Genomic DNA, 27,183 nt, shown 5'->3' on the forward strand with positions numbered 1-27,183 from the left:
GTCACATGATGGCATCGTTTGATTGTTAGAACAAAATATGTTTGTAATGGTTCAAGCCCACCGCTAGCAGATATTGTCTTCTTTGGACTTTCTCTTTCAGGCTTCCTTTCAAGGTTTTTAAAACGGACTGTGAGATCTCATATCGATTGAAGAGGAGAACGAAACATTATTTATAAGGATGTGGAAACTTTTCTCCAGCAGACGCATTTTAAAAATCTTGAAGGAAAGCTCGAAAGAAAAAATCTAAAAAGGACAATATCGACTAGCATTTTGTACGGTTGAAGTTAACAAGGTTGCTGTTCAAGAATGAACATTATGAACAGAATATGTCTGAACATATTGGATTTGCTGTCAAATTCTTATAGGAATCACAATGGAAAGGAAGTCATTTTCTGCTGACAACTAAAGTATTTCTAAAAAGGTTGCTTTTTTCCCAAGAGACTTAATATATTTGCTTCTTAAAATATTTGGAGAGGGAGAAAATAAATATAAGGGTTGAAAAATATAGTTTCAATTACTTTATTAAATTATAAATTAGACTCATAATTAATTTATAATCTCTCTGTTCATTGGTATATTTAATTATATTTTGCAACTAAACTAATCCAATGAACAAATAATTAATCATAAAATTACCAACATTTGAATATCCACTTGAATTGGTCAAATTAGAGGGCGATGGCTTTTATTAGGGTTTGAGAAATTGAGTTCATGCATTGACATTTGAAACAAATTATATAATTAAGTCTCAATAATTTTTTTTTAAGAAAAAGTCTTAATAATATTATAAGAGGTCTTGTTAGATCACCTATGCATTAATCTAAAGAGAAAATGAGTTCAGTTTCGGTTCTCCTTCGTTACATATGAATTATGAAATTGTAAACAAGCCTTTAAAAAACCCGAGTATGGTTTTTCAAATAGTTGATTCTTTCTTATTCACTTTACTGACGACAACAACAAAAAGTAAAGGCTTTAGTCTATCCTATTCTTCGCCTAGATTGGTCCCGATCCCCTATTCTTCCAATTCAACCAATTGTTGGCGATTTTCAATCTTTTTCCATTTTCTTGGGGATCAGCCACTCCGAGACTTTCCTACAAATACATTCATTTGACGATACGAAAGATGTATTTTCTTTTCGAGCTACATGAAAGAATTATCCAAAAAGTTCACCAAAAAAAAGTGTTATTTTGAAACTATACTAAAAACTCATAGATTACGCATCTTCCCCTTAATTGTTTTTATCCTCATTCATCATTCAATCCAATCATTTTGAAAATTTCATATTTTATGATAATTTACATCATAAATCGTACTCCAAAAAATGAAAAAATATTACAAATTTAAAGCATAGATGATACTGATTATTAATGAACAAGAGTTCCAGAAGAATTTCCAAATAATTTCAATCCCAGGAAGAACCGTTCCTTGATTTTCTGGTTAACCTTCCCGGGAAGGAAATTGTTGCATTTACAGGGAAATCCGTTCCGAAGTTCAGAGAACAAAGATTTTTACACAAAAGAACTGGAAATTCTACAGCAATTTCCAAATCCGAAAGCAATATACAGTAGTAGAACAATCGATATGGAAAAACAAAAAGAAAAGAAGAAATCACTGCAAGAAATAATATAGGGAGGAAGGATTATCTGGAACAACGAAGCGGAGCTTCCTCTCATGGTGTTTCTCGATGTTGAAGAAGCATCTACAGAGAGGACAAGTGAAGCGATTCCTCTCATGCCACTTCTCGATGCAATCGAAGTGAAAAACGTGCGCACAGTCCGGCAATTTGCACACGGAATCTTCTCTCGCGAATTCCGTCAAACAGATGGAGCACATCTCCTCCTCTTCCGCTCGATCATCGCTCCTCTGCAACTCTTCGTATCTTCTAACCAGCAGAGTTCCGCCGCGGGAGCTGTCCATTTCCGGTAAGGATACGAGGCGGAAAACACTAGCGACACCGAGAATCGCTTCCTTGACACGAAACAACGGGATCCATACGAAAGTGTTGAAGAAAATGATGGCGAGTCCAATACGCGAATTGAGAAAAATTAAACCTAACATGGCGGTGCAGTGATTGAAGGAGATTGAAGGAGAGAGCAGTTTATAAGAGATTGAAGGAGTGAAGAGGAAGATTAAGTCGTCGATTCCGCCATTAAATTATTGGAGGTGAAGGTCTGTGGAGTCTGACTTTTGGGGGAAGGCGTGGGCCAAATCCTTTCACTTTCAAGTGGAGGTTCTTCGCGATTGAAGAAGAAGGATGTATTATATATAGTTCTTCTGTTCATCGACTTTCGAAAATCTCAACTTCTCTTCACGTCGAGCGATGATTCCGGCGGGGAGACGATGGGCGGCCGGCGGCGATGGCTTAAAGGAACCAGAAAAGCTTCCCATGCCTTCAATTTATTTTCAGGCTCAAACGTTTTCTTCCGGCCCAAAAAAACAACTCTTACATTTTTTCATTTTATTTAAAAAAATATTAAAAAGAAAAATTCTTTTAAATTAGTAGCTGTCTAAATTTTATATTTTTTATATTTTTTTTATATTTATATTTACCGAATCTAGTTTTAGAAGAACCTACCATTGAAATAATAGTGCAAAAAAATGAGAAATTTCATTATAATGGCGATAAGTGTCTTATCCACATTCATAAATTATTTTTTATATCACATTTATGAAACATTATAATTATCACCGTCATAACTGTCGTAATTGATATGATGTACCAAAAAATATATAGATTATTTTTTACTTTCGAGTTGAATTCTAAGGTGAGTAGCTTATTTCATTTTTGAAGCTCGTGAACTTATCGTTCTATAAGCTGGACTAGTAAGACCAATAAGATTTTTTTTTTCTAGTCTTTTATTGTTAAAAGTTGAGAGAAGGTATGAGTCGAGCTTTCTCTTATCGATTATGTGTGTTTTGTTTTTTGTCCTATAATTGATCAAACATATTGAGTATTTTAATAGAGAGTATTTTATCTATTAAAGTTCGAATTGATAACGGACAAGGAAATGGTTTCTTTCCACTGCTTGATGCACGGATTGCTCAATGTTCCCTAAAGCTTGAAGTGAACCTTCTTCCCTACTAGATTAGGAAGGTGATTAGTTGAAGAATTTTTCTCTGTTCTTTCTTCCATGGCATCGCAAGGTACCATCAGTACTCTATTAAGAACCACGACCCTCCACAATGGTATGATATTGTCATCCCTCGAACAAAGGGTAACATAGTATACCTTTTGTTCGACAGTTGAGGATTCTATTGACATGTTAGGAACCATGACCCTTTACAATGATATGATACTATCCACTTTGAAGATAAACTCACTTAGCTTGCTTTTGGTTTCATCAGACCTCATACCAATAAAGATAGTATTCCTTACTTATAAACCCATGATCTTCCTCTTAATTAGCCAACATGAGACTCCTCTCCTAACAATCCTCAGCGTAACCTATGGTTCTTCCCGAGTAAAAGTGTTCGACAAAAAAAAAAAGCATCCAAGAAATAGTCTGAAAGTGCAAATGGCTTGAAGGTGTACAAAGAAATTGCCTCAGAAAACTGGGCTTAATAAAAAATATTAGAGAGGAAGCTCCTTACATGGTTCCCAAAGTACCCCAAAATTCTTACCATTTGTCTGAATGGGGAAAGCTTGTTCTCATGGTTGAGTTAATTTATATAGTGTGGATAACTTCAAATTTATGAAGATCAAGAGACTAAAACTAAAACTGTTGGTAATTTCATAAATCATGGCCTACAATCAACAAAAGGTTTGAATATTTAGCCCACAAGGCTTTACTTAGAATGGTCAATAGCCCTATATTATTAAAGATTGCATCCTTTAGGAATGTGGAACAAGCCTGGGAAGCTGAAAATTGAATAGGCTGAACCAAATTTAACTTAACAGTTCCCACAGCCTAAGAAAATGATATCAGAAGAGATGTTCATGTACAAAATGATAATCTTTATGTACGAAGAAGATCAGAGTCAAAATATACAATCAACTAATAATGTTTCTAACCTCATCAGCAATGGGAGTTGCTACTTCCTTCAGTGAAAATCCAAGTAGCAGAGAATGGCCAAACCAGATCCTAATATTTAGAAGTGAAATTTCAAGCCATCTCCCAAGACTTACCTCCTGGAAGATGAAGAAGAAGAAGAAGAAGTGAGTGGAATGTCAAGAAGACATCAAAGAAAATGTACAAAACGGAGCGAGTGAGCGAGTCCAGATGCAGTTTATGCAGTGTTTAATCTCCTCTGAACCATTTCCTGCATTAATCTTTTGGCAGTTTCAGCTGCTTGTCCTACGCCGTCAACTTCAGCAGCGATTTTGTAAGCAATTCTCTCCAGATCTGTTGAGCTCATTCTCTTTTCCCGAGGAGAATCTCTAAGCAAATCCAGTAGCCTGCGAGCTCTATCTTGTGCTTCAGCTGTGCCCTCTACTGTGAGTCTCAAAAGGCCAGGGATTGCACCTTCTTTCAAAATGGGTTCGCGGTATGTCTCACGGCAACTCTGGCACATGGAAAGCAAAACTCCCACTGCATTCTCGGTGCTCACAAGAGATCCATCTTCAACTGTCTGTACTAAAGTTAGTATTCCGCCATCTGAATTGGAGATTGCAGTTCGTCCTTCATCCGAGTTGGAAATGATCTGAAGCAGGGATGTAGTTTTTTCGGCAAACTTCGAATGTTTCTTGCATTCTTTGAGGAGCTCAATTAGAGGGGCAACTGCTCCTGGATCAAGCATCATAAGGCAATTCTCGTTTTCAGTGCAGGCAGATAAATAGAATAGAGCTGTCACTGCATCAACTTTAGCTTGAACACTTCCAGAAATGAGAATCTGAACCAGAAGAGATGTTGCACCAGCTGACAAGATGACCGGTTTATTCGAAGCCGCAGCCGACAAGGTCAGGATTGCTGCAGTGGCTAGTTCCCTCAAACTAAGGTTTTGGAATTTCAGCAGCTCTAGAAGCGGGGGAATAGCACCAGCTGCAACTATTTTTATCTTGTTCCTGATAGTAAAGAAATAATAGGAATGCTGTGAAACAATGTGGGAGATTCAGTTGTATGAGACATAAAACTGAAGCTAAGAAGAGAATCAGCTTATGACCTATAACTCATATAACTGCCTATTCAATTAGCATGTTAGACAAGAGTTCTTATGGTTAATTTAGAAGCCATAGCCCCCAAATGGTTCTTCCTTTTAATAACACAGTTACATGAGAGAGAACAAAAGCCTTGACGAAATTTGTTCGACCAAATCTACAAAATGTAGCAATTAAAATCTAAGTAAACCAAAACTTAAGTCTAAACATGCACGTCCTTACAAAAAATCCGGGTATAGCTCAGAGGATGAAATACCCATTACCATTCTTAATGTTGATAGTTTGATCCCAACCACAAAATAATCATGTTCATAACTTTCATTGCCCAGGGAATAAGTTTAACAAGCGAGTGAACAATCTTGTTAGGAACCACGAACCTCCACAATGGTATGATTAAATGGTATGATTAAATGGTATGATTATTATCCATTTTGGACAATGGTATGGCTTTGCTTTTGGTTTCCCCAAAAACCCTCATACCAATCGAGATGTATTCCTTACTTATAAACTCATGATCAACCCCTTAATTAGTCGATGTGGGACTCCTCAACCAACAATCCTCAACACCCCTCCCTTTGAACAAAGTACACTACAGAGCCTCTCCTAAGGCCTATGGAGCCCTTGAACAGTCTCCCCTTAATCGAGGTTCGACTCCTTCTCTGGAGCCCTCGAACAAAGTACCCCCTTTGTTCGACATTAGAGGACTCTATTGACATGGCTAAGTTAAGGACATGACTCTAATACCATGTTAGGAATCACGAACCTCCACAATGGTATGATATTATCCACTTTGAGCATTAGCTCTCATTACTTTGCTTTTGGTTTCTCCAAAAGGCCTCATGAAAGTGGAGATGTATTCCTTACTTATAAACTCATGATCAACTCCTTAAGCCGTAAGCCATCGTGGGACTCCTCTCCCAACAATCCAGTCGACTGATCCTTCCAACTGGAGTAGTAAATCCAGAATTCAAAACTAAGGTGTCAAGAATGGCATTCTAAAATCAAAACCAAGCTCGCTGCTGCTTACTGCATCTATATCAAAATTTCCAGGGGAAGAAATTAGAGGGGAATAGAAAAGACGAGAAGTTCAGTATCAGAGTATAAATCAGGTTTGTGCTGTGCGGCCTTGATTTTATACAACTAAATGGATTTCTACAAAAGGTCATGAATGAACAGTCGAATGAAAGGATCATGAAATAGCAAAATAAAACCAACGGAAAATAAAAACAGAGATTAACAACCAGGAAGCTCAAAATCATGAGTAAATTAGAACAACTACGGGCATGTAAACCAGAAACTAGCGCGAGAAGAAATGGAAGGAGATGGACAAACCGTTCATTGCGGGAAGCGAGATTGAGGAGGGCAAGAAGAGAGGCCTCACGGGCATCAAGATTGGGAGAGAGAAGCATGCAAACAAGGGGTTGAATCAGACTGGAAGCGCCGAGGTTGGAGCGGGACTTGGGTGAAGACTTACGGGCGAGCTTCCTCAAATCTTTGGCAGCTTCGATTCGGGAGAGAAGGTCGCCATGAATTAGCCTTTGAGAAAGCTGAAAGATCAAAATTTGCTTTTTATGATTCGAAGTCTCCGAGTCTCTCTCGAACACGATCTCATCTTCCTGTTCTTCTCTCCCCTCTTGCTTCATCCTCTTCCGACGCCACACTCTCTCTGAAACTCTCTCCCGTTCACTCTCAGTCTCTCCCCTATTATATTTATTAACATTTTTTTTGGGATATGAAATACCAAATTCTTATAATAAGAATATTAACTTGCGAATTTATTTTATTTTATTGATTAAAATATTACTTAAGGAGTGATTAAGGATTCCTAACGGGTCTAGATCATATATTAAGAATTTAGATGTTCGAATTGTTTCGATTATAATAATATTAATCAAGTAGATGAGGTGTTCTAAAATTAATAGTTTTTAATCATGAGGCTGATGACGATAGGTAAGAGACCAAAACCGACAACTTGAACTATTACAAATAGTATCAAAACTAGACACCGAACAGTGTGCCAACGAGAATGCTAGGCCCTTGAGAGGGTGGATTGTGAGATTTCACATCAGTTGAAGAGGGGAATAAAACATTATTATAAGTGTGTAGAAACTCCTCCTAACATACGTGTTTTAAAACCATGAGAATAACAACGATACATAGCAAATCGAAGCAGACAATATCTATTAGTAGTGTGTTTAGACTATTGCAAATAGTATCAGAGTTAGACAGTGGGCAGTGTGCTAGCGAGGACGTTGGCCCTCAAGGGAGCGGATTGTGAAATCTCACATCGGTTACAAAGAGGAATGAAACATTTCTTATAAGGGTGTGGAAACCTCTCCCTAACAAACGAGTTTTAAAACCGTGAAGCTGACAGCGATACGTAGCAAGCTAAACCGAACAATATATGCTATAATTTCTTTCTAAAATGGAAATTACAAGGGATGGAATGGCCAAAATCAACCCTGTTGGAAGCATAATATATTGTGCCATGAACATAATTACATAACAACACAAATCATTTCAAGTACCTGTTTCCTAATCTACCGTGTGTGAAGTACAAAACTTCTCCCTTTACCTGGAAGCTCCTGCCCACCGTTACAGCCAAGTTTCCTTTTTGCAGTTCACTTTTCCAAGATCATTTCGGTTCAGAAGCAGCAGGGTCGAGTGGAACGGGAGTTGTCGTTGGCATTGGTCGTAGGACGAGATACAAGGCAGGACCCAAGAATGGCACCAACGAAAGTGGAAGAAGCCAAGAACCTTGGTCATACCTGAAATGAATTCATTGCAATGATATGAAACATTGATGTCCAAAAGGCTAACATAGAATTGAATAAGAAGGATTAGAACAAGATGGTAATCGAACCATTTTCGGGCAGACATGTCATTGTAAACCCAAAATGGAGCAAATGAAGATAACAGCATGAAATCAATGCTCGTAGCATGGATCTGCATCAACAACGTTTCGAGATCGAGGTTAGGCTATATGACGTTCCAATGATAGAAAGTTCATATAAATATCTAAACACCAAAACTATTGATCATCAATCAGATTCCAGGAGTAGCAGCAGCAAGAAAATGTTCTTCAACTAGTCTACAAATCAAGCGTTTTAACAACACAATCGATAGGTAGCGCGAGATAGCGAGTACCCACCACAGACATGAAGACATGGTGCAAAAAACTATAACAGTATGCCAAAAACAAACTGCTAGACTTACAAATCTGCTTTCTCTGAAGTACTGATAGAATTCCTTCCACGCACTCTCACCAGCTAATCCAGCATAGAATAATAAGCCTAGTCCTGCAGCAAATGTTATCTGATTCCAACCTGGTTAATTTTCATTTTTAATCGAACTGTTGAAGCAAAAAAGAGAGAAATAGTAATGTGTAACCGCTCAAACCCACTGCTAGCAGATATTGTCCTCTTTGGACTTTCCCTTCCGGGCTTCTTCTCAAGGTTCTAAAACGCGTCCGTTAGGGAGAGGCTTCCGCAGCCTTATAAGGAATGTTTCGTTTCCCTCTCCAACCGACGTGGGATCTCACAATCTACCCCCCTTGAGACCGTTGGGGAGAGGTTTCCACACTCTTATAAGGAATGTTTCGTTCTCCTCTCCAACCGAGGTGGGATCTCACAATCTACCCCTTGAGAGCCCAACGTCCTCATCGGCACCTCACCCGGTGTTTAGCTCTGATACCATTTGTACCAGCTCAAGCCCACTACTAGCAGATATTATCCTCTTTGGGCTTTCCCTTCCGAGATTTCCCTCAAGATTTTAAAACGCGTTCATTAGGGAGAGGTTTCCACATCCTTATAAGAAATGTTTCGTTCCGCCCTCCAATCAATGTGGGATCTCACATGATGATTCTTTTAATGTGAAAAAAGGGTCAGATTTTCAGAAAAGATAATGGCTATGCTACTGTCTTCAACGTTTCTTCAAAACTAGTTTCAACATGAGATGGTTCTCAAAATAATATTTGGCTATGACAATGGTAAAGATAAAGAGAGCACCATCACAATCTTCTTCCAAAAACATTCATGGTAAGGGGAAGAATTTTCCATACCCCAGCAGTAAATTTCGACTCGAGAAAATTCAAAGGCCATCTCTCGAGCTCTTCTTCTTCAACAGGAGGCGGTGGCGGCTTCCAAAGTACAAAATATGGAAGAAGACCATAAGCACCCAAAAAGAAAGACAGTCCTAGGAAAGGCCAGACAGGAACATTGCTATTTGAACTGCACTTGAAAGAAATTATGTCACTATAATGCAATTTGAATTGAACTGGAAGTCCAAAATCTATCTAAGCTGCATGTAACCATCAGATTAAAGCTAACCACACACTGCATTGAGGCCGATGATGTAACGGTCCAAACGCGCTGCTAGCAGATATTGTCCTATTTGAGTTTTCCCTTCAAGGGCTTCCCCTCGAAGTTTTAAAACACGTTTACTAGGGAAAGGTTTTCATATGCTTATAAATGTTTCGTTCCCTTCTTCAACCGATGTGGGATCTCACAATCCACTCCCCTTGGAGCCCAGCATCCTCGCTGGCACACTGCCCGTTATCTAGCTCTAATACCATTTGTAACAATACAAGGCCACCGCTAGTGGATATTGTCCTCTTTTGACTTTCCCTTCAAGGGCTTCCCCTCAAGGTTTTAAAACGCGTCTACTAGGGAGAAGTTTCCACACCCTTATAAGGAATGTTTTGTTCGACTCTCCAACCTAAACCAATGTAAGATTTGCTAATAATCTCAAACACTCCATTGGAGAAAAAAGCTTGAATCACTTGACATGTAGGCTACCCCACTACAATCTATGATACTCATTATCAACTCCAAAAGCTGGACATGGAAACAAAAGGCTTTTGCGTTCAATCAACTCAGTAGCTCAAACATTCTCAGAATGAATGAATTCCAAATTTGGGGGAAGAAGATGAAGGTACCTTCTACCAGAAGGAAGCAGCAGCATGCTGTAGATAAGGGGCCACAACCCCATAATATACCAAAGGGAGACAAGCACTTCATTCATTTTGAAACCATCGTCATTTTTCAAGTTCAGAAGCTTCTTCAAGAAATACAAGTCCGTTGACTGCAAATATTCAGGCAAACATATAAGCATTTGATGCATATGCATTGCAGGAAACATACAGACAAGAAGGCAATCAAGTAATTACCGGAGTCTGATTTGGAGCGAGGATGAAAACATAAAACATAAGACCAGCCCACAATACAAACAGTAAAATCGAAGTCGTCCAGTCTCTGCCCTCCCCACCATTCCCGCCGTTGCTGCTACCGCCGCGCTCACTTTCCACCGGAGTCGCTTTTTCCCCAACTGGGCCACCCGCATTCGGACTTGCCGACGCACTCCGCCATTTTTGGAGCAGACCCACTTTTCTGTAGCTTGAATCTCGACGAGTGTTGATGCCGGGGCAGACCGATGTCGAATACTTGAAGGGGATGATTTGGGGGTTTCGAGTTTGGGTTTTATGGAGAATTCCAAGCTTTGAGAATCTTGAAGGAGGAGACGGTGAGAAAGAGTTGCAGGAGATAAGATTGATATTGGATATCATGTTTGAATTTGGATTTTGATTAGGAATTGGCGACAAGTTTTGTGGGTTTTAGAACGGTGGCGGGAGCGGATGAAGAAACATAAGAATCCGAAGCTTTTTCCGTCACCAATTCATGGCCGACTTGAACTTGATTATAGAAAAACAAGTGTCGAACCACACATTCATTTCTGACTGAGAGCCAATTCTTTCACTCCTGCTGCTTCTGAATTTGTGAAGCTACAGATTTTATGAAATTTTCTTTTAAATAATACTCTATTTTGGATCAACTCTGTAAGTACTCAGTAACATTTTTTTTTTGAAGTATAAAATAATTGTTTATAAACACTTTGAAAATAAATCAAACCAAGTTCTTAATTAATCAGGTGCTTAAGAAATTAGTTGAGGATTAAGCTAAATTTGTTAATTAAGAGTTTTTATATAACAGGTAAAGTCCAAGCTCAAGCCCACTATTAACAAATATTATCCATTTTAAAACAGTCTCATTAGGAGAGGGGAGACGTTTTCCTAAGGAATGTTTGGATTTCACAATCCCACCCCCATTGGGGGTCAAGCGTCCTCTGGCACACTACCCCGTGTTTAGCTTTGATACCATTTTTAACAACTCAAGCCCACCGTAAGTAAATATTGTCCGTTTTAGCCTATTACGTATCGCCATCAATCTCACGATTTTAGAATGCGTCTACTAGAGAGAGATTTCCATACCCGAATAAGGACATACCCGAATAAGGAATGTTTCGCTCACATCTCTAAAGTATCTCATATTTTATTAGTTAAATTTTCATTTTTCACTCTAAATGAACCAATAAAATAAATTAAAATGCTACGAACACACAGTTTTTGAAGATTTTAAGAGAAAAATTGTTGAGAAAAACCAAAACTAAGATAACCAAGATGAAAATTTGAAGTAATAAAGGAACAAGAACTGCTGGAACCTATCTCGAACGCTGGTGAGGCAGGATGGAGGGAGGATAATAACAACCCATTGCATAAAATTTAAGATCACAGAGAAAGAGAGACATTTGAAATCATTAAGGCAAGAAAAAGTGTGAACAAAGAGGATCAGAGCATCATTTCACAACAAGAGGGCAGCAGGGAGGAGGGAAGATGATAAGCAACAATCTCTAATAGTTGCCATTTATGCAGAAGGAAGAAACCTAACAACACAATGATGATTAATCAACTTCATCCCCAAACCCCAAGGAGTTCAGAATTATCCATAAACACATTCTTAATGCAGCTTCAATCTTCAAGAGATAAAGTCTGTGTGTTGATTCTGCTGAACTCCGTTCATCGATCCTAAAAGCCTCACGATTCTGCAGCTTGCAAGCAGCAAAACCATTTTTTCTGCAAATCCCAACTTGAAATCATGAGAGAATAGCAGTGTTCTATTTGTAATATATGGATAGAAAGGTGTTTGAACAACATGGTGCATTTACATCAATGACTCTATCAGTAATAATTTACACTAAATAAACCATGAATGCAAAAGGTTTAGGTGCCAAAACGAGAGAATTTGGTCATTTAAATGTAGCTGTCCAAGCCCACCCCTAATAGATATTATCCTCTTTAGACTTTCCCTATTGGGCTTCCTCTCAATGTTTTAAAACTCGTCTACTAGGCAGAGGTTTCCACACTCTTATAAGGAATGCTTCGTTCCTCTTTCCAACCAATGTGGGATCTCACAATCCATCCCTTTAGAAGCCCAGCGTCCTCGCTAGCACACCGTCCACTGTCTGACTCTGATACCATTTGTAACAACCCCAGCCCACCGCTAGTAGATACTATCTGCTTTGGCTCGTTATGTATCGCCATCAGCCTCACGGTTTTAAAACACGTATGCTAGGGAGAGGTTTCCACACTATTATAAGGAATGTTTCCTTCCCCTCTCCAACCAGTGTGAGATCTCACAATCCACCTCCCTTGGGGGCCAGCGTCCTCGCTAGCACACTGCCCGATATCGGCTATGATACCATTTGTAACAGCCCAAGCCTACTGCTAACAGATATTGTCCGGTTTGGCCCGTTACATATCGTCATCAGTCTCACGATTTTAAAACGTATCTGCTAGGGAGAGGGAGAGGTTTCCACACCCTTAAATGGAATGTTTCCTTCCCCTCTCCAACCAACGTGGGATCCCACATTAAATTTATCTCACAATGTGGCTCCAATGACTACTAGAATATGCTAAGAGTGTGGAGTTAGCAGAGGAGGAGAAATAAATCTAGAAATACACATTTGCCAATAGGTCTAACAAGCATAGTTTCTGATCCCCAGCACTCACAAAACTAAACGAAGAGATTCAGTAACATTTGGCTGCAAGGAACTTACAGGTTGGGGCTTTCCAAGAACAGAACCATTCTTGTATGTGGGGTCATCCTTTGCTGGAGAGTCAGGCATGCCACCAGCCTTTTTCTCATTCCTGGCTTTATTAAAGATTACTGTGAATCCCTCAGCAGATGCAGGGTCGTTCACATCCCATTCCCCGAACTTTGGCAATGGACTGCTACTGCCTTTTTCCTGAAGAATCAACAAACTCAAGGATGGCAGTCATTTCATGGCAATATAGTATAAATGTATACTTAGTTGCAGCTAATTGAGTAAGGTGCTTCAATATTGAGGCACAAGGGAAGTAAGAATCTAAGTAATATCAGTCAAATAAGTAACGAAGGTATGAAGGTTGAGATTCTTCTCCCCTCTTCTTGGGTCTAACGTCTATTCTGAGATCTCACATCAGTTGGGAGAAGAGAATGAAACATTCTTTATAAAGGTGCGGAAATCTCTCCCGAGCAGATGCGTTTTAAAAACCTAGAGGGAAAACCCGAAAGGAAAAGTCCAAAGAAGACAATATTTGCTAACGGTGGGTCTGGGCTATTACAAATAGTATTAGAGCCAGGCACCGGGCGATGTGCCAGCGAGGAGGTTGATCCCCGAAAGGGGGAGGACACGAGGCAGTATATCGGTAAGGACATTGAGCCCCAGGGGGTGGATTGGGGGGTCCCACATCGACCGAAGAAAGGAACAAGTGCCAACAAGGACGCTAGCCCTGAAGGGGGGTGGAATGTGAGATCCCACATTGGTTGGAGAGGAGAACGAAGCATTTTTTACAAGAGTGGGGAAACCTCTCCCTAGCATACGCGTTTTAAAAACCTTGAGGGGAAGTTTGAAAGGAAAAGCTCAACGAGAACAATATCTGCTAACAATGGGATTGGGCTATTACATCTATAACTTTACTGATGGAAGAACATGGTTACAATTCAATAAATCCTCTCTTATCCAAAACAAAAACAGACATACAGAAAACTCATCAGCTGTCCATCAAGATTTATAATAAAAGCGGATTCCCTATATTAACCAACACCTTGCAGCTACCCAACCTCATGATATGAAGAGCCAACGCAATGGCGAGACAATCTCGAAACAATCGAGAATTGCCCAATCGAATATCAGAAACATCAAGAAAAACTTCTGTAGAGCATGGTAAAGACAGAGGAGAAAATGAAAGCCTTCATTAAGCAACACTTCAGATCATCCAAGGAAGTTAGATTCAACATTCATACAAAGCTTACAGACCTAAATACAACACACTCGATAGAACTGTACATGAGATTTCATCTAATCCTCGATGATTCTTAACTGAGACTATCAACTAGCTGTAGGGCATTTGGCAGATCATAGGAAACAAAAAAAAAAAACATCCAGAGCTCAACCTTAACACCAAATCAAACGATATATGTTGGGATTTCGTGTTTGTCTGTAATTTACACATATTTGTCATAGAATGCCAAAGAAACAAGAACCCTCCAAATTTTTCTTCAGCATAAACGTTTAAGAAAACTGATCAAGTGAAAAGCCCATCTAAAATTAGCAAACTAAAAAAACCATGCAGAAAGGGCTAAACCCTTGTAAACACTTCAACAACAAAGAAAGTGGGTGTGGGCACAAAGGCAAAAGCAATCAACAAAGGTAGTAAATACAGAACCAGAAGAACCAGATTCATTTCATAAAACCCTCCAATATTTAAAAACCCCTTTAACAATCAAATAAAAAAGCTCGAACCCAAGAACGAACAAGCCCTGAAATCAAAATCTGGGGCACGTTAAGAGAGATTAGCGATGAAAGAAATTTGGGTGTGAGTGGATTTCTTACCGCCATGAGTGGGGTTTGACGAGAAGATGGTGGCGATGATGGATTTTGAAGGTAAAGGAGTGTATGGTTGATTGAGAGAGAAGACGGGGCGTGGGAGTAGGACAAGAGAAGGAGTTGGGTAATGGGATATTATAGAAGTGGAAAGCGGGGCCCTTCGTCTACGCAGCTTCGAAGGACGTTTAACGGTGTCTGCTACTTCCAGCTGTTCAAATCCCAATCGCCAACGCCCAGACGACGAATGAAAGACAACAACTTTTAAATTCAACCTCTTTCTCCCTTCGAATATGTCCTTTTTATTCTCACTTTCTTTCATCACGTTTCAAAGTTTTCAAATCTAAGTTTGATTCTAAATATTCATTCAACTTATGTATGAATAGGTGGATTGAATATGAGTCTCGAAATCTCGAAATCTCGAAATCTCGAAATAGTAGACGTCTTTTATGGTTATACTAACGAACTAAAGTAAACAAGAGCTGTTACAAATAATATCATAATCAATTTTCGTAACGAAATAGTGGGTTTGAACTATTACAAATGATACCATAGTCAAGTTATGGAACACACCAAAACGGACAATATTTATTAACGGAGAGCTTGGACTGTTACAAATAATATTATAGTCACGTTAAATAATGAGTCAAAACAGACAATATTTACTAACGATGAGTTTAGGCGGTTACAAATGGTCAAATTATGTAACGGGCTAAAACGGACAATATTTACTAATGGTGGACTTAGATTTTTAGTATAATGATTGCACGATTATGAAGTAAATTATTGACCTTATCTTCTTATTTGTTCATATTGTATACATCGGGCATTTGAAGCTAATCGAAGCATTTTGAAAGATTTAATACAAAAAAACGAAGTTATATTTGTCTATGATTTAAATTATAATTGAATGACTATATATTCCTACGCTCCTACGCGTTAGAGTAAAACAATATATATTTACTTTAGAGGTTCCGACAAGCCTTGACCCATACACGGCACATTTCGAAAGAAAACGTCTCGGCCCGACAGGCCAACCCAGCAAGCCAATCAAACTGTCTACAAACCAACCAGCCAACATAATGCACAAATGTTGCCATACACATTTATGCACCTAAAACAGGCCCCCTCCTGAACATGGAGAACATCCCACAACTCGTGCGGGCCTCCAATGGTGCCTATTATTAATATGATTCAATATTTAATACCGATTACGATTGTAACACGTAATCGTAACAGCCTAAGCCCACAACACGTAACTGTCCTGGATCGGATCAAATATACTGTAAAGAATACAATTCATTTATAATGAAGGTCATTGTTCTAAGGACTAAACCAGGTATACACCAGCAGCTTCTTCTCTAAACTGCCTTGTTTTTCTGTCATTCAAATAAGCTTTTGCTCTAACAAATAAATAGAGAAAAAAGACTTCTATACTTGCGTGCTTCTTGGATTGTGTAGCAGAGTTTCTAATGAATGGTTATTGAATATATACGAAAAAGTTGACGACGTTTCGAGGGTCAAAACTCAGATCATTTTCTCTAATTTGTCAAGCCATTTAACTCTTCGCATACCTCGAACAATGAGCACCATAAAAACTCCTGCATTTCATGAGCAGTCGAGGTGAAATTTGAACTTCAAAACTGAACTTACGCCATTGAAAAAGAACTCACCTGCTCCGATGAACGATCCACCCGCAACAGCTTGGTTGCCTTGAGAGATCAGGGTGATACCGAGGTTCAAAAGGGTACCGCCCATCACGGTGTACATCGTTGTCATCTGAAGTATTGTTGCTTTCCTTGCTGCTCTTTCAGACTAAGAATGGAATATTGTAGAGTTTTCAGAAGTGAAATCATAGTTAAGTCAAGGATCTCGTATTAAATATGTACCTCTAGCACTCGGACTCGAAGCTTTAAGTCCCCCGACTCGAGCTGTTGTACGAATTCCTCTATTTTTTGGACTCTGTATGGCATGGAAATGGTGGATGTTCTTGCCTGAAACAGTATTTTGTAAGAAGTTGCACTCTATAAAGACAAAATTCAAAGAAAGTTATGTACATCATTGGCTTGTTTTCTTATCTCCTGCACAAGTTGTGTTCCGCTTCGCTCCTTTTTTAACTCTAAAAGCTCCTGCACATCTCAGTTTTCACAGAAATAACTAGAAAAACCTTCATGGATAACCAAAAGAACAGTGAATGGATCATTTGATAACACTATAAACTAAAATTATTCAAAGACGACACAACGAACCTGTGCATATGGTGCAGCGATCTTCACGAACGAAAAATCTGGGTCGAGCATGTAGCCTATACCTGAAACAACATTTGATTCCTCAGTTGAGAGCAGACGCTTTGTCTAGTCGAATTTGGTCATTCTTTTGAAAATATGAAACAATGGTTTCAACTTCAGTATTAAAGCATTAGAGAGTGAGATGAACCTTCAAGGGTAGAAAATGCCCTCAAGACAAAGGTAAAGGTGGAAGGGAATCGAAAAGGTTGATCTTGAGCTATTGCAAATAAATCCTGCCACACGCCCACGCTTGAGTTTATAAAAGAGACGATACGATATGTGATGAAACCAAGCATTTGGCATTTGCTAAACCGAATGTTCACTTACCTCGCCGATTGCTGCTAGAGTCTGCTGTTGGTCTGGTGACTGGCTCAATAGGTTGTCCAAGAAGAATTGAATGGATCTCCTCACCTAAATGCAGAATTTACAAAATGATGGACCATAAAAAAAAATAGTTCGTAGATCTATATTCAATCTATACGGTGAATACCGATGACATGTCTCCTGTCGGCTGAAGTGCTTCGAGATCAATGAGCCTTTGCATAACCTGCATTGTTGTGCCATTGTCAGCAAAAGTAATACCATACAACAGATGCATCAACCAATTTGCAGCATTCCGATTAATCAAATCACATGATATAAGTATGGTTTGCATCCCTTTTACTATAATTGTGAGATCCCAGGTCTGTTGGAGAGAAGAATGAAACATTTTTTATAAGGGATGGAAACCTCTTTAGACGCGTTTTAAAAAGACCTAAAGAGGACAATATCTGCTAGCGGTGGGTTTGGTTGTTATAAATGGTATCAGAGCCAGATATCGAGCGGTGTGTCAACGAGGACGCTGGACCCCGAAGAGAGGTGGATTGTGAGATCCCACATCGATTGGAGAAAGAAACGAAGCATTCCTTATAAGGGTGTGGAAACCTCTTCCTAGCAGCGCGTTTTAAAAACTTTGAGGGGAAGCCCGGAAGGGAAAGCCCAAAGAGGGACAATATCAGCTAGCGGTGAGCTTGGGCTATTACAAATGGTATCAAAGTCGGACACCGGGCAGTTTGCCAAAATCATTTGATATTAAAGAAATGTAAACCTTTTTTGCATCTTTCTCATAAACCGCATAGAACAGGTCAAGCAGCCGCTCTCTAGTGAAGGATTTGATTTCCCCCATCATACCAAAATCATAATATATGATTGCTTCATCCACATCAATAGCAAGATTTCCCGGATGAGGATCAGCATGAAAGAAACCAGTCTTCAATATCTGAAAGATTAGAGAAGTACATCACTTAATTAATACAGGACGATCCTCTAATTAAACAACTCTTAACGTGGAAGACGTGCAAAGAACAAAAAATCATTAAATCCGACTCACAGCCCTGACCTGAATTAAGTAAGCTTCAATGGCATGTGATGAAATTCGAGAGCGATTAAAGCCACGTGAATCTAGAACCTTCAGCTGGTTTATCTTAACCCCTGTACATAAGATAGCGATGTCATTTTTAAGTAACACTGCAGCATGCCATGATGTAGATTGTAATGTATTATTGAAAGAACGCGTTGCTCGGGGTCGAACCTGGTACATACTCTAAAGTCAAAACCTTCAAAGCTGTGTAGTCCCAAAAGACGAGCTAAACAAAAGAGTGCTTTTAAAAAACAATAATAACAAAGAAATATAGGAAAAGGAAGCTTATTTAGACAAGATTTGTAGGCTGACTTATAGATTATTGAGCAAATTTTTGTTCTCTTAGATAAGAATCGAAAAAAATACTTCGTGTTCTGAATGAAGGGACGTACAGGTACTCGAACCCACTTTATATTACGAAAATCCCTGCGAAATCTATCAGCATTTTTGCCTTCATTTATGTAGTCAATTTCTTGATACAAAATCCTGCAACCAGGAAACAGATCACGAGTCAAAAACTAATGGAAACATCATAATCAACCTCGTTTAATGAAGAAAATCGACACGTCGTTTATACACAAACAATTCATGATGAACATTGACATGGGGTCATCTCCTAAGCATGTGTGAATAACGAAACATGAATAGTCATAAAGTCCAGCTAAAATGGAATAAGCTATTGTTTGGAGGATAATTTTCGTGATGGTCATATCTTCGATCTTATAAGTAATTGCATGCACCTTGACCATTCTCACAAGACAACCGTACCTTAACAATTCTCATAGGACAACTGCTTGACCCAACTACATTTAGTTACCATGACCACTGTGATTTGAACCAACTCTCTCTAAACCATTTATTATTTACATTCGTCGTCACGAACCACTAAGCACGGGGCCATAAATTGTCGTATCTTAGCCATTCCAAAAAAATATTGTCCTTATATTTAAGAATATGTTACAGAACCAAATGCATTCATACAGATGTGCGGCCTCCAATAAAAACATCTCATTTTATAACAATGAAAGATAGCTGTTAATGATATCAACTACTTACGTAGCACATTCTTCATAGATACCAATCCAGTCTCTTGAAGCACCACCAAAGGTTTCACTTCTTTGAAAATACTCTGCAATTAGCTTCAAATTCCCTGTTGATGGAGTATAAACAACAGTAGAACTCAATATATAACGTCGATGAAACGTCTCAAACTTAACAAACCAGAACCTAATCAACACTAACTTTCCAGGTCATATGGCCAATCACAAACTTATAAGATTCTATGACCAAAAATGTCCAAAATAAGCAGCCGTGTCTGTCGAATCAGCTGAAAAGTATTAACTAGCTTGTTCTATCCTCAAGGAACCAAACTGAGAAAACCATCACATCAGAGTCTACACTTATCTCTAAGTGTTTGTTCGTAAGGAGTAAGGTAGTTACTTATTTTGTGTCTAAACGTCAAACCTCAGTATCTCTACCCCGGCCCATAATGGGTTCTGATGATCCCAGAAGGAGTATCTCTACCCCAACCCAGAATGGGATGCAGCCCAGAGTATGTGAAACATTGGTTAAAATTAGTTTATTATCTCTGTTCTTTTCCAGCAGGGATCAGCAAAAATCAATTCTTACGTAGATCAATGTCGAAGAGCTTCTTGAGACCAGGCCTTTGAACTTTTACGATCACCCTCTCTCCGTTATGCAGTATTGCACGATGGACCTAAAGATGATATTATCCGAATCAATGGTGAATGTGTACAAGTAGAGATAATATGTTAAGAAAGAACTAGACTTGATCTAAATGCAAGTAACTTTCACTTTTTGCATGTTCCTTTTAAATTGAAATGAAACAAGCACCTGGCAAAGACTTGCAGCAGCGATAGGACGGTCCTCGAATTCTTTGAACAATGTATCAATGGGGGCGTCCAGTTCACTCTCAATGAACCCTCTTGCTTTCTTTGGAGAGAATGCAGGGACTTTATCCTAATTATACATTGTCAGAAACAAAAATCTTCAGCAGAGACATCAACCATCCTGTAATTTTAATATCTGAACATCCCCGTGAGCGTGAGGCTATAGGCATTCAGGAACTCGATTAAAATAGTAAATACCAATGAGATACCTGTAACTTAGCAAGCTCGTCCACATACTCACGTGGAAACAGATCTGATCTTGTTGAGGAGAGCTGTCCAAGCTTTATAAAAGTGGGGCCGAGCTGCAGCACACGCTCCCGCAACCAAGAGGCAGTCTTTTTCCTTCTTTTTTTCTGGATGGGAAGTGTGATTGAATTAAAGAAAAATACAACGTTCTAGTCTAGAAACCGAAAAACTAACAAAAAGTGAGGTAGTGCAGAACATAACTATGACTACAGGAAAGTATTTAACCTGCTTATCTTCAAAGCCTCCAGCATACGTCCATTTTGCATTTTCTAAGAAAACACGAACCCGTAAGGAAATGACGAAACTCCAAACATCGATACTCCTTTGGAAAGAGTTATAATTTTCATTAGCCCAACTGAAACCCTCGTCTGAGGGCAAAACCTTAAGACCCTCAATTGGTGGGAGCTTCTTTGAGTCTGTAACATTTGTTCTCTTAACCAATGGCGGAGACGGGCTGCGCTTAACTACATTTGTCCCGTTGATAACTTGCTTTTTACCATTTATGTTCTCCACTTTATTGGCAGATACAGCTCTCTTTTTCACTACTTCATTTATAGGTACCATCTTAACAGCTCTTCCATTAGTTCTTAACCTCGGGGGCGATGAATTCTGTTGCATTTCATTTCGAACACTGAAATGTTGAGAACTTGGAGGACTCCAAGTTGATTTCTCAATCGTATTGAATGTATGAAGTGAAATTGATCTTGAAAAACACAGATCATAGCCTTGTTTCCCTTTCCCCTCGTTTAACCTTGCTTCGCGGCGATAACAGCTGTGGGAAGCCAGTGTTGCCGCCATCCAAGTATAGTGCCTGAAAATAGGAAAACGAAAATTATGGTCAATAGCCATCTCTAGCTTGTCAAATGGATTAAGCTGGAGCGTAAATATAAAGACAAAAGGCATAAAAACAAGCGAATTTGCTCTTTGGGATTACAGAGTTCTTGGCTGCTCAAAGCATTCTAGCAAAATAATGGTCAGAAATCAAAGAAACAGAAAATCCAGCTACGGTCAGCTGAATAATCACAAATCCCCTATTCAATTAAAGAACTGAAGGTTTAAATATCATGCAAACGATGGGAAAATATCTGGTTTAGGTACAAAAACAGAGAATGAAAGTGATATATTCGCTACCTCCCGTGTTTAAAATCCGAAAACAAATAGAAAACACAAGAGAAGAACGGAACACCAAAATAAGAATCTCTGTTTACTACTTTTGTTCGAACATGTTCTTTTGATCAAACATTCAATTGTTTCAATGATTCCATAAACAGAACTCAGCACACACTGCAATTTTGCGAGAAAATAAAGAGACCCCAAGTCGAAATTGAGTGAATATACCAAAAATTTCAGTAGAAATCAACAGACGCAAGCAGAAACTGACCCAGATTAGAACAGCAATGTATCTAAACTCGAATTGGGGGTTGAGAGAAAAATATGGAGATGTAGTAAACTTGGGCAGTATTAAGAAAGACGTTTCTAGCAGACGGAAGAAAAAAAAACAAGAAAGATGTGATGGAAACGTCCTGGGTGTCACTGTTGTTTCGAATTCTCGGCGTCCAAGCTACTAAAAACAGGTGGGAGCGTCTAATAATGAAATGGGTTAACGACAAAAACAGAAAGGAAAATCTGTAGGGTTCGAACTGACCTCTAAGTTTCTTGGTGCGTATTGGAGTTGATCACTGGTGGAGTCCATTGAAACTTCACTGCTACTCTGATTTCTTTTCACAGCAGATGGTAGTTGAGCGGATTGAGCCATTATTGACGAAAACAGAAAGCGTGGAGAAAACGTTTTTTCAATTGGGAATGGAGCCGTCGTGGGCATCTATGAATCCGTGATTTCAGGCGAGCCGGCACGGGTGCCGGGTGGGGCTAAATCTGTGTCCATGAAATGCAATGCATAATTTTGGAATGTTTGTATAGTCATGAAAAAGTTGAGTTATTACTTTATTTTTATCTAAACTCTCATTAATATAGTTTAATTTCAAACAAATATTTTAAATATCCATTATGTTTAGTTTTTGCTTTTTAAATCTTTATTTCTTTTAAAAACAATCTTTTACTTTGGTTCATAAAGAATAAAATATATATATATATATATATATATAACCAGCGTAGACGCCGTAGATAATGAAAAAGATTGGGGAATAACAAGCATGAAATTGCACACAATCAGCCTTTGAGAGAGGGGGTGTATCTTAGATCTTAGTCTTAATCTTAGGTAGACAGGATGTATTCTCATTTTGTTTTTAGGGTTCAAAGTGGGATACCTTCGTAGACAGGATGTATTCTAATTTAGGGTGTGTTCCTAAATGGGGTACCTTCTGTTTTTGTCTTAACCTTCGGCTGACTGGATCTGGATCCTTATGTATTCTCATTTTGATTGGTGGTGTATCGACTTTGTGGAGTGGTGTATCGACTTTTAGAGTGGTGGCTAATCGACTTTTGGAATATTGGCTAATCGACTTTTTGGAGTGGGACAGAATTACACAATTTTTGTATAATACTGCAATGCTAAAGAGACCCCAATGCCAATTTCTGACTAATTTCTGTATATATATATATAACTTAGTGGATTAATATTATTAAAAAAATAAAATAGGAAGCTTCTATTCTATTTTAAAATTAGTAGTTCTATTTTACCCAAATTCTTAAATAAATTTCCTAAGTCTAGAATGATATAGGTTTATAAACAAATAATACAATCTCAATTGATGTGAAGTTTTTGGGAAGCCCAAAGCAAATCTATGAGCACTTATGCTCAAAATGGACAATATCATAATATTGTAGAGAGTCGTGTTCGTCTAACATGGTATCAAAACCATGTCATAAACTTAGTCATGTTAATAGATTGGTAAATCCTAAAATGTCGAACAAAGGACTCCAAAAAAAAAATAAGTCAAGCCTCCTGATCGGGCCTCGATTAAGGGGAGACGTGTTTTGTTAGAGAGGAACTTATACTTAAAGTGGACAATATCATACCATTGTGGAGAGTCGTGGTCATCTAACAAACTCAACCCATTATTTAACTTACTACCTTCGACTACGGGGAGTTCAGAGCTGAAGAAGCTAAACGACACTCGACCACCGCCGCGTCTACATCTTCGGCGTTGGCGGCAACTCCGGCAACACAGTATATGGAAAATGGATCGCTTCTTCGATCCGATCCAAAAGATATGGGCCCAAGTTAAAACAAGAGAAGGAAATCCCAGTGACATCGGACACTTGGGCACCGAAAAGTTGATGGGCTTTGGGATTGGGCTTGGAGAATCAACATGGGCCGAGGAGGAGGCGAAATTGGGCTGTGTATTTTGCATAATTGGGCCGGAGGTTACTCTTGTACAAAAGCAGCGTATTATCACATCCCTCTTACACAAAAGATTCACAAATTACAAAGAGAAAAAAAAAAAAAAAAAATAGAGAAAATTGACAGAGACCCATAAAGTAGTTTTTCCACAACTTTCACAATGACCAGAGAAAGACCTGAAATGAGAGGGGGAAAAATTATTATCAGCTTCCTAAAAATGTCATCCATCAATGATGCTCTAAAGTTTGAGAGAACCTTTAAAAGGTTCCAACTAGCAGCCACTTAGCTTGACCTTGCAGCAGTCCCACGACACCACCATCGCCGCCGCCTCCACTACCGGGAACCACTATTTCCTTCCTTCCCTCCGCCGATTCCCATGTGGTGATATCCACCACTACTACCATAAACGCCTCCCTGATGATGCCCCATCATCATCATCCCACCATACATTCCACCCACTCCGTTAAATCCACCGCCGCCAACACCACCACCACCAGTACTAGAGTTGACTCCGCCACCACCACCACTAGCACCACTGCCGCCGGGCCCACCACCACCACTACCGTCTTTCTCCCCCTGTCTCACCATAGTGCTCTTTTCCCCTTCCAATTCCCTGTACTTCTGCAGATAAGTCTTGAGTGGTTCCACATACTCTTCGAATCCTAGCGTCGTCATGGCCCACAGCAAATCGTCGCCGTTGATTGTCTTCCTCTTCTCTCTCTGGCACTTGTCCGATGCCTCTCCTGTTATGAAGCTTATAAACTCCGATACGCACTCTTGTACCGTTTCTTTTGCATCTTTTGAGATCTTCGCGTTTGCTGGTAACGCCTTCTTCATGATCCTACTCACGTTCGCTATCGGCAAGAATCTGTCCTGCTCCTTCGCAGACAGCTCGCTGTTCGCGTTGCTGTTGTGCCCTCCCGATTCGTTATCCGATTCCGCCATTTCCAAACGCCTCTCACACTAATTTCACAATCTCAACCACTTCCTCCTTCTAGGGCTCTCAAAGTAGACTTGATTTCAACGATGTATAGCTACGATACGAACCTTTTCTCCTCCCGATCCATTCTCACAAGAATAGTCCCAAAAACTTTCTTCAATTATCAATTTAGGTTACGGAAAGAATACAGACGGAATCCTTTCCACTTTTCGCTATAAAAATTGACTGATACGATTCTTTCTCCTACAGAATAAAGAAACAAAGACGGAAGAAGAGAAATCGAATCGCTCAACTCTGCTGTGTTGACCTAAAACGCCTAACCACGATTCCAGTATCGTATCACAAACAACAGATTATCATCAGCAAAGTTCTTCTTCCGCGCCTACCAGAAATTCTCAGAAATTAAAAGAAGAAAAGGAAAACTCGGTCATGAATTGAAAAAGAATCAAATAATAGTCAGAGACTAGATGAGTCCAGCGCCCGGGACGCGAACGGAAAAGAACACCCGATTATCCTGCAATTGAAGATACAAGAAGAAAATCAAATTGCATTAATAGAGAGAGATGATGAATGATATTTGCAGAGTTCTGTTTTCCGATCAAGGATTACCGGAATCTGTACGGATGCCGTAAAGCCGGTATTGGAATTCCGAATATTAGAGAATCGAGAAAGTCGCCGCCGGAGAAGAAACACTCCAAGAAAACAGGTGAAGGGGTGCTGCACAATGGGAGTTGTTAAGAGTCCGACGGGTCGTTTGGGCTAATAATGTAATCGGGAGCGACACGTGTTTCATTTCTCGCCGTTTATTTGTCGATAAGAGTAAGCTTCGTGGAAATATTTGGGCCGTTAGATTGGGGGAGGACCGGCGTTGATCTAACAGTGTAAAGTTTGCTACGTGGCAAGCGACTATTTGTTAATAGTCTTGTATTTGTTTTATGTAGCCTCCTGTATTAGCTTTTTGTTCAATTTTATTTGTTTATTATCTAAAGGCTAATTGTGTATTTTAATTTATAAAATAATATTTGAATTATAAAAAAATCATAAATAAACCAAAAGTATAGAGAATAAAATGAAAATATTAAATAATTTAATAATAATGACTTAGAATAATATTAAACAATTGTTTATTTACTAAAAAGTCACTCCAATTAAGGTTGATATTAAACCACTAACTAAAGAGTAATTAAAAATTCAGTATAGTACCCCACAATAGAGTGGTGCTAATAATTAAAGCTGTTGAATGAAAATTTGTAATTAACTATTTTCCTTTTTTTCTTATTTTTTTCCATTTTTAAAAAAAATTATATTCGTTAATCAACCTAATGAATTATTATTAATTTATTTGGACACATTTAAATTTCTAGTCTTTCATAAATTACTTTTATAATTTCAAGTAATTATATTATAAATTTTAATATTTAACGAAAGAATCTTTAATTATTATAAGACATACTCTTTTTTTATTATTATTATATATTTGTTGATGAATAGTTTTGACCGGTAAATCTTGCCGTACTTGAAACTATGAGCTGAGGCAAAATCTAACGTTTTAAGTGTTTTGTTACTCTACTTCGATTTTTAAATTAGTATAATTCAACCGACATAAAATATAGATTTTAAATATTTATAAAATGTAGATTTAATTTGAAGCTGGAGATAAAGGCATTGGTCTGTCCAAGACAACCCTCTTCCCTAGCTCTACTTTTGGGCCTAATACCTATGATCCAAAATTTGACCACTTCTACTGTATCGTTGACTTTGGCATGTTATATATTACTGTTATCCTCATTGTTTTAAAATGCGAGAGACTCTAGTCTTATTCCAACCAGAGTTAGTTACCAAATAACAATACCTAATAGGTAAAAACGGATAATATTGCTAGCGATGGACTTAAGTTTTTACAAATACAATAATTGAGGTAACAAATACCTTCTAATTTTGTTTCGCACCTAAGTTGTTATATCAATTTTCATCTTACTATAACAAAACGAGAAAATTTAGATAGTAAAAATGAAAAGGGAAACCCCATCTAAAGAATTTAGCACAATCCATAACAACTTTATAATGAAGATAAAAGGAAATTATAAACAGAATAAAGGGATTGCTTTTTAATTGATGGAAAAAGAAAAAGGAAAAATAAAATAAAAAAAGTATCCAAAGTTTGTAACAGAAGGAACCCAGATTTTATAAGAAAGTGATGAACACACACACACACACAAAAAAAAAAAAAAAAAAAAAAAAAAAAAAAAAAAAAAAAAAAAAAAAAAAAAAAAAAAAAAAAAAAAAAAAAAAAAAAAAAAA

The 27,183-nt window shown here is 38.5% G+C and overlaps 5 protein-coding genes across 9 annotated transcripts; all 5 read right to left on the bottom strand.

The window, feature by feature from the left end:
* Window positions 1–1,333: 1,333 nt before the first annotated feature.
* Window positions 1,334–6,792, bottom strand: LOC111483691 (U-box domain-containing protein 45). Of its 4 annotated transcripts, none has more exons than XR_002718408.1 (3): window positions 6,429–6,792; window positions 4,014–5,003; window positions 1,334–2,421 (listed from the first exon to the last, which is right to left on the bottom strand). XR_002718408.1 is itself a non-coding variant. In XM_023129952.1 (3 exons), exons 1-2 carry the CDS (start codon window positions 6,737–6,739, stop codon window positions 4,229–4,231), a joined length of 1,086 nt encoding a protein of 361 aa, XP_022985720.1. In that variant the 5' UTR covers window positions 6,740–6,792; the 3' UTR covers window positions 4,140–4,158; window positions 4,190–4,228. The 4 variants fall into 4 exon arrangements, 2 of the variants coding, with proteins under 2 accessions (XP_022985719.1, XP_022985720.1); XR_002718409.1 differs by lacking the exon at window positions 1,334–2,421 and adding an exon at window positions 3,541–3,909; XM_023129952.1 differs by lacking the exon at window positions 1,334–2,421 and having other exon boundaries at window positions 4,140–4,158; window positions 4,190–5,003.
* Window positions 6,793–7,535: 743 nt separating this feature from the next.
* On the bottom strand, window positions 7,536–10,873 carry LOC111483692. The gene is made up of 6 exons (XM_023129954.1): window positions 10,264–10,873; window positions 10,033–10,178; window positions 9,157–9,325; window positions 8,313–8,411; window positions 7,960–8,042; window positions 7,536–7,864 (listed from the first exon to the last, which is right to left on the bottom strand). The coding sequence occupies exons 1-6, from the start codon at window positions 10,657–10,659 to the stop codon at window positions 7,732–7,734; spliced, it is 1,026 nt and encodes a 341-aa protein (XP_022985722.1). The 5' UTR covers window positions 10,660–10,873; the 3' UTR covers window positions 7,536–7,731.
* Window positions 10,874–11,632: 759 nt separating this feature from the next.
* LOC111483698 (RPM1-interacting protein 4-like) lies at window positions 11,633–14,940 on the bottom strand. Its single transcript, XM_023129963.1, has 3 exons — window positions 14,805–14,940; window positions 12,987–13,175; window positions 11,633–12,003 (listed from the first exon to the last, which is right to left on the bottom strand). The coding sequence occupies exons 1-3, from the start codon at window positions 14,808–14,810 to the stop codon at window positions 11,965–11,967; spliced, it is 234 nt and encodes a 77-aa protein (XP_022985731.1). The 5' UTR covers window positions 14,811–14,940; the 3' UTR covers window positions 11,633–11,964.
* A 1,117-nt stretch (window positions 14,941–16,057) lies between these two features.
* LOC111483688 (protein ACTIVITY OF BC1 COMPLEX KINASE 7, chloroplastic-like) lies at window positions 16,058–21,940 on the bottom strand. Of its 2 annotated transcripts, XM_023129946.1 has the most exons (18): window positions 21,850–21,937; window positions 20,864–21,449; window positions 20,602–20,745; window positions 20,337–20,462; window positions 20,112–20,199; window positions 19,539–19,632; window positions 18,875–18,968; window positions 18,654–18,708; window positions 18,462–18,553; window positions 18,171–18,341; window positions 17,574–17,630; window positions 17,411–17,494; window positions 17,232–17,316; window positions 17,045–17,106; window positions 16,853–16,924; window positions 16,685–16,789; window positions 16,469–16,610; window positions 16,058–16,396 (listed from the first exon to the last, which is right to left on the bottom strand). In XM_023129946.1, exons 1-18 carry the CDS (start codon window positions 21,879–21,881, stop codon window positions 16,323–16,325), a joined length of 2,163 nt encoding a protein of 720 aa, XP_022985714.1. In that variant the 5' UTR covers window positions 21,882–21,937; the 3' UTR covers window positions 16,058–16,322. The 2 variants fall into 2 exon arrangements, 1 of the variants encoding a protein (XP_022985714.1); XR_002718407.1 differs by lacking the exons at window positions 16,058–16,396; window positions 16,469–16,610 and having other exon boundaries at window positions 16,753–16,789; window positions 16,853–16,962; window positions 21,850–21,940.
* Window positions 21,941–23,942: 2,002 nt separating this feature from the next.
* Window positions 23,943–25,772, bottom strand: LOC111483695 (nuclear transcription factor Y subunit B-3-like). Its single transcript, XM_023129957.1, has 2 exons — window positions 25,492–25,772; window positions 23,943–25,396 (listed from the first exon to the last, which is right to left on the bottom strand). The coding sequence occupies exon 2, from the start codon at window positions 24,885–24,887 to the stop codon at window positions 24,276–24,278; it is 612 nt and encodes a 203-aa protein (XP_022985725.1). The 5' UTR covers window positions 24,888–25,396; window positions 25,492–25,772; the 3' UTR covers window positions 23,943–24,275.
* Window positions 25,773–27,183: the final 1,411 nt, after the last annotated feature.

The sequence above is a fragment of the Cucurbita maxima genome, unplaced genomic scaffold, assembly GCF_002738345.1.
Source record: "Cucurbita maxima cultivar Rimu unplaced genomic scaffold, Cmax_1.0 Cma_Scf00009, whole genome shotgun sequence".
In the NCBI taxonomy this organism is placed as follows: domain Eukaryota; kingdom Viridiplantae; phylum Streptophyta; class Magnoliopsida; order Cucurbitales; family Cucurbitaceae; genus Cucurbita; species Cucurbita maxima.